This window comes from Lutjanus erythropterus, chromosome 15, assembly GCF_056507025.1.
Source record: "Lutjanus erythropterus isolate fLutEry1 chromosome 15, fLutEry1.hap2, whole genome shotgun sequence".
Classification (NCBI taxonomy): domain Eukaryota; kingdom Metazoa; phylum Chordata; class Actinopteri; order Lutjaniformes; family Lutjanidae; genus Lutjanus; species Lutjanus erythropterus.
In genome coordinates this window covers 29912427-29926258 of record NC_139331.1, presented here as the reverse complement: position 1 = coordinate 29926258, position 13832 = coordinate 29912427, and the positions used below count along the sequence as shown (strand labels likewise).

Here is a 13832-nt window from a genome sequence, read left to right as displayed (position 1 = left end):
AAATACATATATATATAAAAGTTTCTTCTGCATTTGTTGGACGGTCGTGGTCTCACCTCCTCTCTCTCTTGTGGAGCAGAAGCCCCAGCAGACAGAGGGTCAAACCCACCAATAGGACAGTCAGCATCACTCCCACCATCTGGCTCCGCCTGGAAAGACTCTCACTGCTGTCATCATCGACTGACTTTGTCTTAACAGTTCTGCAAGGCAATTTAGAAGAAAGCTTTATTTCACATATTAGATGTGTCTTAAATCTACTTTTCTGGAGTAAAAATTGAGCTCCAGGTGGCTTATGGCCACGAGAGAAGTGTAAAAGTGTTTCCTCACGTGAGACCACACACAGCGTCGGTGTGCCACACAAACAGATACTGGCATTCATCTGTCTCCAGCATAAACTCGGGGATGCCAACGCCTGCTGTGGGGTTACAGTGGAACATGATGGTGGATGACACCATTTTGGACTTTTCCCGCCCACATGTTGACTGAGAGGGCACCATCACATCCAGGTTTCCTCCTGATGGAAAAGCACAGTGGTTGCAGGATGAAAATTTATTTGAAATTTTATTGAAACTGCAATATGGTCTACTGTAATTTTCAAATCACAGGTGCAATATTTGCTACAGGTGAAATGTGTCAAAATACCATTTTAAATTAAAGATTACTGTTCAGCAGAGATGTTCTGACCAACAAATCATATTATGGTGCACTAGATCTAGTAGTGAATTACCTTTAATGTAGTACTTGGCTTTGCTGGAGTAGCCAATCTGGCGTCTGTAGGTCGCGTTCAGTTTGACCTGGCAGATGTTGGCACCGACACAGCTGGACAGGGAGTTGTCGGTGATGCCGGACAGCTGGATGTGGTAGATGTAGCGGTCGCCGTTGGGACGGATGTCTCCAGATGCCTGATGGTGGCTGAGAGGAGAAGGAGGGTAAAAGCAAATGTTAAACAGACAAACAATCAGAGGTAGAAAATACAAGTTCTTCAGACTTCTGTAGTTAAATTAATCATGTTTTTGCAACAAAGCAACATGAATTAGTGTGTAGTGGAGGCGGGATTAAGGCACAGTGTGCTTGTGTTACCTGAAGTAGACCTCTCCCAGACTGAGGCTGACTCCGGTGTCAGGGACCTCTATCGTCCCATTGTTTATTACAACCTCACGCTGCTTCACCGCACACGCCGACCGAGTCTCCCAGCCAATCACAAACTTGCATGAAGCCTGATCAACACTGCCCACACACACAGACACAGACAGACATGTCAAGTCTTTGGTTGCAGACTGAATATTTCAGAAAGCCACATTTAAGACTGCTAGGACCAATTTAAACCCTCTTCAACTCCACAAGAACGTTCACATCCCTGTAGACATAACTCTCTTTCAGAGGCTGTCGCATTTTAGGAAACTAGGCTAAATTTTGGTGAGGGAAAAAGTGGCAGGACCAGTTTTAAAGGAGTCCCTTTACGTCTCAAGATATCTGAATGAAAATGGGTTCTATGAGTACCGAAGTGTCTCACCTTTACAGGGATGCCCACTTGTGCTAATCCCACACTGTTTTGAGTACAAATGTGTTATTTTCATTTTATTTGAATATTTCTGCATACTGGGGTCCCTAAACAGTATTGGAATGTAATAAATTAGGTATGACTGGGAAGCTGAGACTCTAGTGAGCCCAACTGCATTCATGTGTGATGATGCCAGACCCGTCACATACAGTTTTCAGGGGATGTATACCACTTTCACGTGGACTTTCACTACTGTTGAACCTGCTTTCTATCCCAAAAGATCTCATGTCCCAAATATGGTTCTATGTTATGGAGGGGAGAACAGAGAACAGGATTTACTACTGAATCTTTTGTGCAGATTAAGTCAAATTATCTCAGATGACAAATTAAAGATTAAGGGACAAAACAAAATGAGTTCTATCGTGTTTAGTAAAGTAAATAACCTTTAAAAAAAGCATATTTTACAGAAACCTGACCATCATCTACTGTAAGTAAAACACCGACTATGGATGAGTATCTCACATAACCCCACTACAAATAATCAAAACCCTTTAAGTCTGCTGAGAAATAAGAAATGTTTTACAATACTCCTCAAATGATGTTGTAACCAGGAAAAGTTTAACTATAAATACAAACACTCTGTTCTGTCATTAACCAGCAGTTAGTCACGCTGAACGTAAGAGTAAATGAGTGTTATTGGCAGCATCACGTTTGTGACACAACAGCAGATGCAAACCTGCAGATTTTAACAATGTAGAATAATTCAGTCTGTTGTTTGCTTTGTTTAACTTATTCTTCCTCACATGAACTGTTGGCCTCATTTGGTTTACTATTCAATTTGTCTTCATGTGAAAATACTATCTCTAAGCTTTTATTTAATTTCTTGCGGAGCAAAACATTTAAAACTTATTGAAAAAAAAAGATCTTTTTTAAAACCAGATGATTTTATTGGGGTGTGCGTGTTACCTGATGAGCGCTGGATGTCCCACGGTGGAGCCACAGCTCAGCTGGATCTCAGTCGTGGCCTCCACACCGTTACCACAGACGTTGTCTCCCGCTGAGTAAGTGACACTGATCTTTACACCTATAATGCACAAATTCAACACACACCAGTGAGAATGAGAGTCACCGGTAACAGCAAACTGATTTTTATCTGATTCCGTTTGCCTCAAAGACAGCACTGTTTTCACTTTAATTCTGTGTCCATTTTTAATTACTTCACTGTGGAACAATAATGAAAAAAAAAAAAATGCAGATATCATTGGTTCTCAAAAAGCAAAGCACGCTGAGATGTATAAGACTTGATGACCCACCGGTGTAGCTCATTTTCTGAGTGTAAACTCGGCCGAGGACCTGAGTCTTTCCTGCTGCTGAGCGTCGGCACACAGTTGCTCCTTCTGGACAACCTGGTAATCCACCGTGGATGCTCTGACACAGGTTGATGAAATACCTGAGGAGATAAAAAAAAACAGTATGAATGAACTCAAGACTTATTAAATGAAGGCTGAAGTGCTTCAGGTGGCCTTGCAGAAATATTTGCGAATTCTTTCACCAATACGACTTATGCAAAGAAGTATTTCTTCTTTTTCTTGTATCTACTGTGAAGCAGAGGAAATTATTTCATTTTATCCTGCATAGATTTAGACCTGCCAGTCCCCTTAATTCTTCAACTAAAGGTGGAGCACAGCCAACATGATACCACCTCCAGATAAAATCATCATGAGCACTGGACTATTTATTTATTACATTTCTAGCTCAATTAGGCACAACAGCTGGCTCATACACATCGATGTGATGGAATTTGGCTCATAAAAGCTGTAAAAGCTGTTTTAAAAATGGCAACGTTTCAAATTCAGTTCAAGAAATTCCTTATTTATGCAGCCCCCCTCTGTTCATCCTCTGACGGAAAGAAGCCGTGATAATCGAGAGGAGGCTCCCTAAAAGCAAACTGTCTTCTGATTGGCCAACTTCCCGAGGCCTACGAGGGGCAGCACCCACTGCATGTGAGCGGTGTACTGACAGCTAAGCTACGGTCAAGTTTATTCACTTATTTTAGATAAACTGGATCATATTTTCTGGATAAAATAACTCAGAGTTTCTTGATGCACATATACATATTTTGTTGCCAAAGTAACTGTTAACTGCTGCCAACTGTAGCTGGGAAAGCATAACAGACCCACTTTATCATTTACATTATAAGAATGTGTTCGACATGCAAACAAGGACTGAAGCCTGACTTACGAATCTCCTCGGTGGCTGAACTTCCACGGCTCTGTGAGGGAGGACAGGGTTCGGAGGTCGAAGGTCTGATGCCGGCTGACCAGCTTACACTCCATCTTCCTCGGGGGACAGACGGCGTTGGTCCGCCACTGAAACGTGGCCGAACAACCCGCCGTCTCTGAGAGCAGCTGTGGAGAGCCGTGGCCCGCGGACTGGTCGCAGGTGAACAATATGGAGGACTGACGCTTACCAGAGGCTGGAAGAGAGAAAAAAAGACATGGGGGGGGGGGGTTGTTTTCAGAAAAGAGAGAAACAATGGCTGGTAATAAAATGCAACACAATTTTTTTTTCAAACTAAGTAAATCACCATTTACTTAGATTTAACTTTTTTTCTGATTGCATTGATGTAATTTATGCTGAAGTGAAGAGTGTTTCATGTGAATTTTTAAAAGTAAATGCACACCCACTTGCAGCGGTTCCAGAATCAACACAAGAGAAATAAACAACAAAAATACATTTTCCTCAAATCCTCCTAAACAGTTTAACAACTCTGAGTGGAGGTAACATACTTTTTTTTGGTTTTAAATAGATATTTGCTTGGATATTCAACATTTTTCAACTTAGCTTATTTCTGAAAAAGCCATTTCTTCTGTCTACTTTTCTGTCTGCCTGCTTCAGATCTCACAGCTTCAGTCTGTAACAGTTGTGATCTCAGTGACCGGACATCACATCTCCTGCCTGTCTGTTCATGTGCTTCATCTTTCCTGCAGAAAAGCTGTCACCTTCAGTGCAGAATCCCCACTGTCTGTCTGTATCGTAGTCACCAGTGGTGGAGCACCACTTCCTGCCATCTGTCATCCCCACATTTGTGCACTCTGTGTACGTCTTCTTCATGTGAGTGAAGGGGAACACACACGCCTCACCCTTATCTGTCACTAAAAAACACACAAACAAACACATGAACTACTTGCTTTCCAAAAAATAATGATCTTTGCTAATTATGATGCTCCAGTTTCCTCCTGGGAATCAAGACTGCTAATGTCTACATGATTGCAAAACAGTAAATGTAATCAGAAAAACACATTTATGCTAACTCACAAATACAATCAAATACAGAATCAGACTTTAACCTTTTCTTCTTAAATAAAAGGTCCAGTCAGACATTTCAGGGTGAATTAAAAGCAGGAGGTATCCTGGGCTCTGATCCTCAAGTGTGACCTCAGTAATCCACACTTAAATATTGCTAAATAATCTAAAATGTTCCTGGTAATTCTCATTTTTATTTTTGATGAAGTTACTTTGTGTAACTTGTGAAAACCCTAAACCCTGACCTGAACTCATGTGGTTTTTGGCTCCACTGGCCTATTAATAAAAACTTTTAGTTGAGTGAATTGGGTTTCATCTCATTTAAAATAACTCTCCCAATATTTTATCTTACCTTTGAGAAAATAATTCGTTTGAATGTAAAAATTAGTTTATAAATGGGGTCAAACCTAAGAAATCTCCAGCTAACTCTGAATAAGCTGCACTTTGCAGGTTTTGTATTAAAAGCTTTTAAAGAACTTAAAAATCCAGGTGTTTGTCAAAGAATTAAATCCAACTGACTTGAGCTGCTAAAGTATGGAGAACGAGCCCTTGTTTTTAAAGGACCAGTGTGTAACATTTAGTGGCATCTATAGGTGAGTCTGATTGAAACCAACTGAATACCACTCACCTCACCCTCCCCTTCCAAGCATGTAGGAGAAACTACAGTGGGTATGAAGGTTGTGAAAGACTAAAAAGAACCTCTCAGACTCTGTGGAAGAGGATCCACTTCTTCTGTACATATAAATGACACTTTCTAAGGTGATGAAAACACATTTTCAGGTGATTATACCCAAATAAACATTATTCTGGGTTCAACTTTTTGTTTTGAATTTCTCGCTTGCCTACTACTACTTGGCAAGTAGATTTTTGACCAACTTTCCCCTCTACAAATCTCAAGATAATTCACACTTTCATGCAGGAACTGTTTTCTTTCAGGAACAGAACCTACCAGAACTATTCTCTTTTTACTAGAAAGAAAATAATTCTTACATGAAACTGCTCACAACAAGGTCTGTGAATTATCTTAAGTGACTGTGTCATGATTTCTGGAAAGAGACACTAGTGTTGAATTTTTCAAATGTATTATTTGGTGCTTTGAGCATCAGAAGCCGAGTGTAATTCAGACCTATTGTATTCAAGAGAAGGCAGACATCTCTATGGCCGATATCTCCAAAACTATCTAGATAGATAGATACCATTAAAGGCCAGAGGGAAAATATGCCATATTGACTTTGGGGTGAACAGTCCCTTTAAGCCAAAGCCTGATTATAAGTCTCTTGAGGAGGTTGTAAATAAGTTAAGCTCATTGTAGCTGAGATACCTGGTGGGCAGGGATCTCCTCCACCATACTGCATCAGCACGGCCTGCTCATCATGTTTGAAGTCCATTGTCATAGCACTGTTGATGCCAAACGATGACGCTGACTTCTCTGAACCAGAACCAGACACCCGGCACACTGCGCTCTTCTTACAGATCGGCTCGGCCACTGAGCCACAGACATTGATGTGGTACGTGCTGGTTCCCGCTGGAACCTGACAGACAGAAACTTCACTTTAGACAAAAACATTGCAGCTGTGGTGAAATGTAAAACAAACCACAATATTTAAAAGTGTTCAGTATCTGTAAGACGAGATGTTGTTGTCTTACGGAGCTCACCTGGACTTCGCCGGACAGGGTCGACAGGTCAAAGGTGAACTGGAGCTTGGAGTCGGTGAGATTGCAGCCGAAGGTGTGGGTGGTGTCTGAACAGACTACAGGGGTCGCCCACTCAAACAAATAGACACATCCCTGCAGCTTCAGCATTTGTGGAGAACCCTGGATATACAGACATTATGCACATTATGCTACCACACTACTGTGTACACTCACAATACATGCAAATTATTATATATGTTATACATTTTCATGCTGTGCATTTCAAATTTATTCATATTATTCATTCATATGTATACTGTGCAATTATCCTTTTTTATATTTGTATCATATTGTACACTATATACTTTTTAACACATATCAGTGTCTAAGTGTACATACCATATATCCTTCATATCTTTAACTTGCAATTATCCTGCAAAAAATACTGTATATTTATATTTACACTATGAAATAAATCTATTTATGCATGAAACCATCCTGTCAATTTGCATCTATATGCAATTATCCATTTTACAAGGCAATATTATATTTTTCTCTTAGTAAAATACTATACAACGTGTATTACAACATGCTATTATACTGTACAATTATTTAGATATCTGTAAAAAAAAAAAAAAAACATGAAAGGTATATATAATCTATATACTTCTTGCATAGAGTTTTTTATTTTTATTCTATATTATTCATTGTTATTTTTTATACTTTATTTTATTTTTATTCTTGATTATTTGTATTTCTATTTATCAGTTATTTTTCCCATGTCTACCTTCGATCCATGAGCTGCTGTAAACGTCTCCAGTGTGGGATCAATAAAGTTTATCTTATTTCAGGTTTCTTTAAGAAAAAATAACAGTATTGTCATCACTGACTGACCAGCTCCAGGCCTCTCTGGCAGGTAAAGATGATGGTCGAAGTGTAGTTCTGTGCAGGATCAGACGCGCACTTTGTGGAGCTGCTGTAAGTGATGGACACTTCCCCAGTTGCAGGATTGATCTGCGGGCCGCTGGTCGTCCGCCCGATGTCCTTCAAGAGACAGAACAGGGGAAAATTAAAAAGAGATAACAGGATGAAGGCAAAATTATTGAAAGAGACAGGAAGAAAAATAAATCAGATAAAGAAAAAAAAGACAGACAAGAAGCTTTTTTTTTTAATACAGTTGTGTTTCCACCATGATTTTCCTCCAATTTGAAACAGCAGCTCCGAGTGGGTCACTTGTTTCTGATTGGACAATAAACACTCTAACTCACTCATCATAACACACTGTTTTTATTAAGTGAAACTCCATACACAAGTTTTCATCCTGAGAATCAAAATGACCCTAAAGAAAAAAATTAAGGAAAGATTTAACTCAAATTAGACCAGAACGCTGGTCCTTGGGATTAATATTTTCTATCCCAGTAACAGAAGCAGACCTTCCTGGAGGATAATTCAGGGAAATGCGCTGGGTTTTTATGTAAAACTCACAGCTACAGTCAAAACACACCAGTCATATTTTCGGCAACACTAAATGCAAAGAGAACCTCCGTAATATGACCGCTTTAGTGTAGATATCAACAATTATTGAGGAAGAAGAACGCCATTAATGTGTATCAGAATGAACATGATATAAACTGTGCATGCAGCTTGAACTTTGTTGTCATGTGTCGCCATTTCGGCCAATATTTTTACTCAGGAAAGTGTTTTGGACAAAGTATGAATCCAGCATTCTTTGACTTGGAATTTCGACTGAGATTCCAAATGTCACAGCAAACAATTTGATGAACATCAGACATTTTTTTCTTCTTTTTATTTTAACTTTAGAAAAAGCCTCCTGCAGACAGGTGTTGTATATTTGCATTTCGCAACAAACACTCAATAAAGCATCTGGTGCTTGTGCATAATTGTACATCCAATGCTGTTGCTATGGCCATGTCAAATAAAATAAATTTAAATCTTAAAAAAATCCTTCACAAGATTTATTATGCACCTGAGAGGATTAGTCACTTCAATAGTGATGTTTCCCCAAACTGTTAGAGTTACAAGACTATTATAAACTTTGTATAGCTAAAATCATGCTGTTGCATCAAAGGTGCCATCTGAGAATCTGTGTGTCTGTGTTTGGGATGATTGTGTTGCGTATCTTACCACAGGAGGCCCATGATCAGGATCCATACAGACTGCAGCTCCAGGAGGGCAGGTGACCCCGGGGATGGGGTTCAGAGGCTGACAGATGTTGATGTAGAAGTCTGGAGACTCGTCACTTTGGTCCACTGCATCATCTGAGAGGACAGCATTGGAGGATAGAAACAGACATATGGTGAATATGGACGAATGTTGCGCCCCAGAAATGATGCACATGACTGAAAATATACTTTGACATGATGCATACTGCCAGACATCTGACACGTGTACCTGTGGCTGTGTAGTATCCACTGACATGAATCAGAGGAGTTAGATCAATGAGACCAGAGCCATTCTGGACTGAACACTTAACCTGAAAAATTAAATAAAAAGGAAAAAAAGGTGTCAGTGGCAAGGCAAGGCAAGGCAATTTTATTTGTATAGCACCATTCATACACAAGGCAATTCAAGGTGCTTTACAGAACTTGAAAATGCATTAAATTAGAAACAATAAAAGAGCATTAAAATTGCATTTGAGATAATTAAAAACAAAAGCTAAAAGCAGGACAATAAATAGTTTAAAACATTACAGAAATGCATATAAAGAGAGAAGCAAACATGAAACAAAAGCGACAGCAGACAAATATGAAAACAATAGCTACAGATTATCCTAAAAATATGTAACGTATCCACTTCACTGGTAGGCTGCAGTAAACAGTAATGTTTTAAGACCTGATTTAAATAAACTGACAGTTTCAGCTGACCTCAGGTGTTCTGGAAGTTTGTTCCACAGGTGGGGAGCATAGAAACTAAAGGCTGCTTCACCTTGTTTGTGGTACAACTTTACAGCTTTATAGAGCATAGAGAGCCAAAATCCAATAACCATTCTACTCTACAAAGTCTATAGAAAGTTTTCTTACAATATTCTTTTGGTCTTTTGAATGCACCTGAGTTTTAACAATTATTTTGGAAGAAGCGAGTTGGAGACAATCCCATGAGTTATTCTGCACCACAGAATTTAAGGCTACATTCTTGCCTACTTGATTATCCTTGAGAGGTCTCTGAAGAAGCCATCAGCAGACTACATTCAACTGATATTCAATTTGTTCTGTAAAAAGGCCAATTTAGTTTTATTTTGTAGGGGAATCATCCATATTCTTTCACTTCAATATGTTGAAATAGCTTGTGCACTGAAAATCACATCTGTATGACTGCGTTTAGATGCACGATTCAATCGTTTCTGACCACACAGTTAGTTTACTGAAACACTACTGAGGATTTTGCACATCCTGTATTTTTTTTTACTGTGATGGACGGGACAATCTTCTCAGACAAAAGTTTACTGAAATTTGAAACAGATAAATATTTACTCTGTGAACCAGGCCAGGCTTACTGAGAGTCACAGCGCTCTGATTTATCACCCTAAAACAATACTTACTGGCTGTTCACAGACGAGGGGTGTGTGGAAAGAGAAGAAGTGCGTGCAGGTCTCAGCGACTGAGTCGATGAGAACTGGCTCTGGAGGGGCCGAGCCCATGTTAGGTGGCCTACAAAAACGCAATGCAAATATTCAGAGCACAGCAAACAAAATATATTCACATTTTCTCCATGTATTGCCCTTCAAGTGCAATAATCTGGACTGTGCAGTATTTCTCCAGTTCTCCCAATACTGCTCTCAACACTTCTCCTTTGCCTTGTGGCATTTGAAAGACAACGCAGTGTAGCTTATGTGCCGCTATATCACACATCACACTATCACACATCTTTTTATAGAAGAATTTGAAAATGTAAATGACAGTTGTCAGGGCATAAAACCAATGACCTGCTGATCTTTCCAAAGCAAGACACTTTTTCAGTTCCAATCAGATTCTGACACCTTAATTTCGATGTCTGCTGATAACCAATAAAACAATTTTCAACCCTTGGGATCTTGGCTTTACACACATTACAGTTTGTTGTGTTGTTTTTCTGTGTCTTGAGACTAAAATCGAATCAAAGGACATGTTGAGCTAGCAGACTGTCTGATGTTGCGTTACAGCGGGTTCACGGTCCAGTTCAAGCTCCACCTGTAAGACTAACTCATAGAATACGGGGGCAGTACCTGCAGATGAAGTGGATGATGGTTTTGTGTTTGAGTTCGGGGTTTGCTGCGCAGGAACTTCCTCCTTCATACGTCAGCTCCAGAACTTGATCCTTGTATGAGAGTTTTCTGCTCACCTGACCGCCGCTCACTGCCGTACTGGGATCCTTAATACACACAGCTGCAACACAATATGCGCAGGATACTTCAAATTAGTACCTAAGTGCATACATAGAGTTTTATTAGTCCCAAAGATGCATATGGAAAAAACATACACTAATGATAGTTATTTTAGGTGGATCGCAGTGTTTTAAAATGACAACATGAGCGCTTAATTTGTCCAACCGCTTGCTTTATTATATTGTCCAATAAATTCTCTTTTAGCAGCTGTTTTTTTAGTTTCTCACAAATTTCAGTGACATTTGGTGGAAGTTCAGACCGAGAAGCCGTGAAAAAGTCATTATGATTTATTTTTTAATGATTGAGAAGTTTTGATATTTTCTCATGAACTACTGCACGCACTTTAAGAAAAAACATCTGGCACACAGTCCCATAATTGTCGATCATGACGTATTTTGATGCAGATTAAACATTTCAGACCCACTGGCAGAGGCATGCGTTCTCTCTCTGTGGAGTATTTACTATAACCCCTGGTGAAAGATCAGTCAATAATTTGAGAAGTGCTGGAATTTCAGGTCTCTTATTACGCTCGCAGCATGTTCTCAGTGTTACATAAACCATACGGACGTCTGAGCGGGACTAAACAGTAACCAGGAGAGCGGTGAATGAATTCTTGATCAGTCTCTCTCTTCATTTGTTGTTACAACAGATTTAATCAGGATAAATCAGTTTATTTGAATCTGCAAAGCAAATGCAGTTTAATAAAAGTGAAAAGAGCTCTTTTTTTTTTTGCTTAGCTCTGGTGTTTCAGTGTTCAACTTCTTACACTATTATTGTGCAGCCTGCAGGAGCTGCAAAACCCGGAGACCTCTTTTGTTTTCTTTGTCTTCTTTCAGGCAGCTTTCTCTCAAGTTTAAGTATTTATTTTGTTTAGGAAGTTTGTTATGTGCACAAAAACTTATTTTTTCAACTTTATGCTTTTCATCAGTTTTGTACAAGTAGAATAAGTTCATGTTCAGTCTACTAGATAACTTTAAAATAATTAAATATATTTACATATTTCTGCTCATTTGCATCCAAATCAAGTAACTCATAGAAAAAGAATGACATGTCACTGCATGCGTATACAGGAGTGATTTATTTTACGGCCTGAATCTCATGAGTTGTCACTATGATGTCTGTGAAACTGTGTCCGAAAATCAACTGAGCTGCAGGCCGAGACTTATCAATGAACTACAGGAGAAAGGAGTTTAGATGGTAACGTCAGGTCAAGTAATAGTTGTTTCCATCCCAGCGCCCCATTCTGAAAACTAAAAAGTTATAATCTGGTTAAAGGATGATCTTATTGCCTGCTAAGGGATTTTTATGTGCGCACACTGGTGATGCTTATGACATAAGCAAGTGACCTTTGAGTCTTTCAGTGATGGAGAGAAACTGTCTGCAGGTTTTGCAAATCCATCGTTTCCCACTGAGAACGCCTTTAATAAGATATTTAATAAAGAGGATATAAAGTGCATCGTAGCATACAGGATATAAGCTAATTCCAATGCTGACTTTGCAACTGTGATGCACAGTTTAAACAATTAAATATGCCAAATGATTTTTGGCCCATTGCAATAACCTCCATACTGTGTAAAAACAATAGAGCGGTCACTGGACCCGGTCACTGGACGGATCTACGTACCAGTTCCAGGGCTGCATCCAGTGTTGGTCACGTTTCCACAGATGTTCATGCGGAACATCTTCCTGTGTTCCTGATGATCGTACACGGTGTAACCTCCTTCCTTTGTCAGGGAGTTGAGATCAAACAAATGACCTGCAGCAGAGGGGATTAACAAGGTTTGGTAAAGAAGAAGTGGGTTATTATGTAAACTTTCATGCCATTTCTACACTTACACATTTTTCCAGTTTCTATTGTTACCAGTCAATAAAATGATAAGGACATACTACTAACCGGTCTGTACATATGCACAATGTGTAGAGAACTGTTGATTTGTGTGGGTGTCTGACCTGTAGCAGGGTTGGTGACCCTGCAGTCGTCGTGTTGGATGCTGTTTAGAGGGCAGGCAGCAGCTGTTAACCAGAGGAAAGTGTACACACAGTCCTCAATGGCAGAGATTAGAGTCGGCCGTAAGTCCTGGATGGGAGATAAGAACACATATGTTTTGCTATTTATATTTTTATTTGGAATAAACACCTGCTTCTTCTTTACTATATTTACCTGGTGTTCTTAACACAAATAAAGAAAAAAAACAGCGCATACGCTGCTAAAAGTTGGCACTGGCCAGACATTTTTGCAGTACAACCTAATTAACAACTAAAAAAAGCTTGCCACATTTCCACTACAAGAACTTTCCCCAGGGACTACGTACCTTTGGAGGTCCACTGCAGGGACCAGGGTCTAAACCAAGTTTCAGGAACTTTATTTTACCCCACCTCCCCTGACAGAAGTACAGGAACTTTGGGGGTGGGGCTTGCAGCACTGAGCTTGCAGCATTTTATTTCAGCCACCATTTTTACAAATCTGCCCAGCGAACTAGTTTGTGTGCTCACTGTTCAAAAAGTTTTGGGTACTTTGAGTGGAAAGACGGCTTGAGAGTCCTTTTTGTACTGTGAAAATTAGGCAAATTAGATGCATGACAGAATAAAGAATGACAGCATCAGCATTTGAAATGTGATTTTTATGCATGATGAAAAACAGAGTGGCTTTTATCTGTGTTCTTCTTTTGTTGCATGACTCTGATGTCTGAGTTAAATTTAATGAATGGATGAGGAAACTGACTGAAAACTCCAGAGCGCCCCTCTTCAAATTATACAATCTGTGATCTGTTCAATGTTTTTTCCTGCTTTTTCACTGTAACAGTCATGAAACTATGAATAAAAAAGAGTTTTAATTTCTCTCCTTCACTTGATTTGTTCTCTTTTTCTGATTTCTCTCTTTCGTCCACTTATTTACTTTTTATTTTTTGTCATCCAGAACCATCGTACAAGAACTTAATTTAATCCCTAGTTGCTCCTCTCAAAATTCAGATTTAGTTCCTGAGTTCCTCAAAAGGGAGACCTGTTATA

At 39.4% G+C, this 13832-nt stretch overlaps 1 protein-coding gene across 1 annotated transcript in view; it reads right to left on the bottom strand.

Moving 5' to 3' along the window:
- The window catches only part of igf2r (insulin-like growth factor 2 receptor), a 56033-nt gene that overhangs the window by 2516 nt on the left and 39685 nt on the right, over positions 1-13832 (bottom strand). Inside the window, exons 32-48 of the mRNA XM_084737998.1 lie at positions 12774-12900; positions 12448-12579; positions 10665-10824; positions 10002-10110; positions 8855-8936; positions 8588-8721; positions 7337-7486; positions 6464-6622; positions 6129-6339; positions 4504-4656; positions 3743-3977; positions 2815-2951; positions 2468-2585; positions 1081-1227; positions 728-912; positions 328-514; positions 57-200 (exon numbers count right to left, since the gene is read on the bottom strand). Coding sequence (XP_084594124.1) covers positions 57-200; positions 328-514; positions 728-912; positions 1081-1227; positions 2468-2585; positions 2815-2951; positions 3743-3977; positions 4504-4656; positions 6129-6339; positions 6464-6622; positions 7337-7486; positions 8588-8721; positions 8855-8936; positions 10002-10110; positions 10665-10824; positions 12448-12579; positions 12774-12900 — 2570 coding nt within the window. The remainder of the gene's footprint in view (positions 1-56; positions 201-327; positions 515-727; positions 913-1080; positions 1228-2467; positions 2586-2814; positions 2952-3742; positions 3978-4503; positions 4657-6128; positions 6340-6463; positions 6623-7336; positions 7487-8587; positions 8722-8854; positions 8937-10001; positions 10111-10664; positions 10825-12447; positions 12580-12773; positions 12901-13832) is intronic.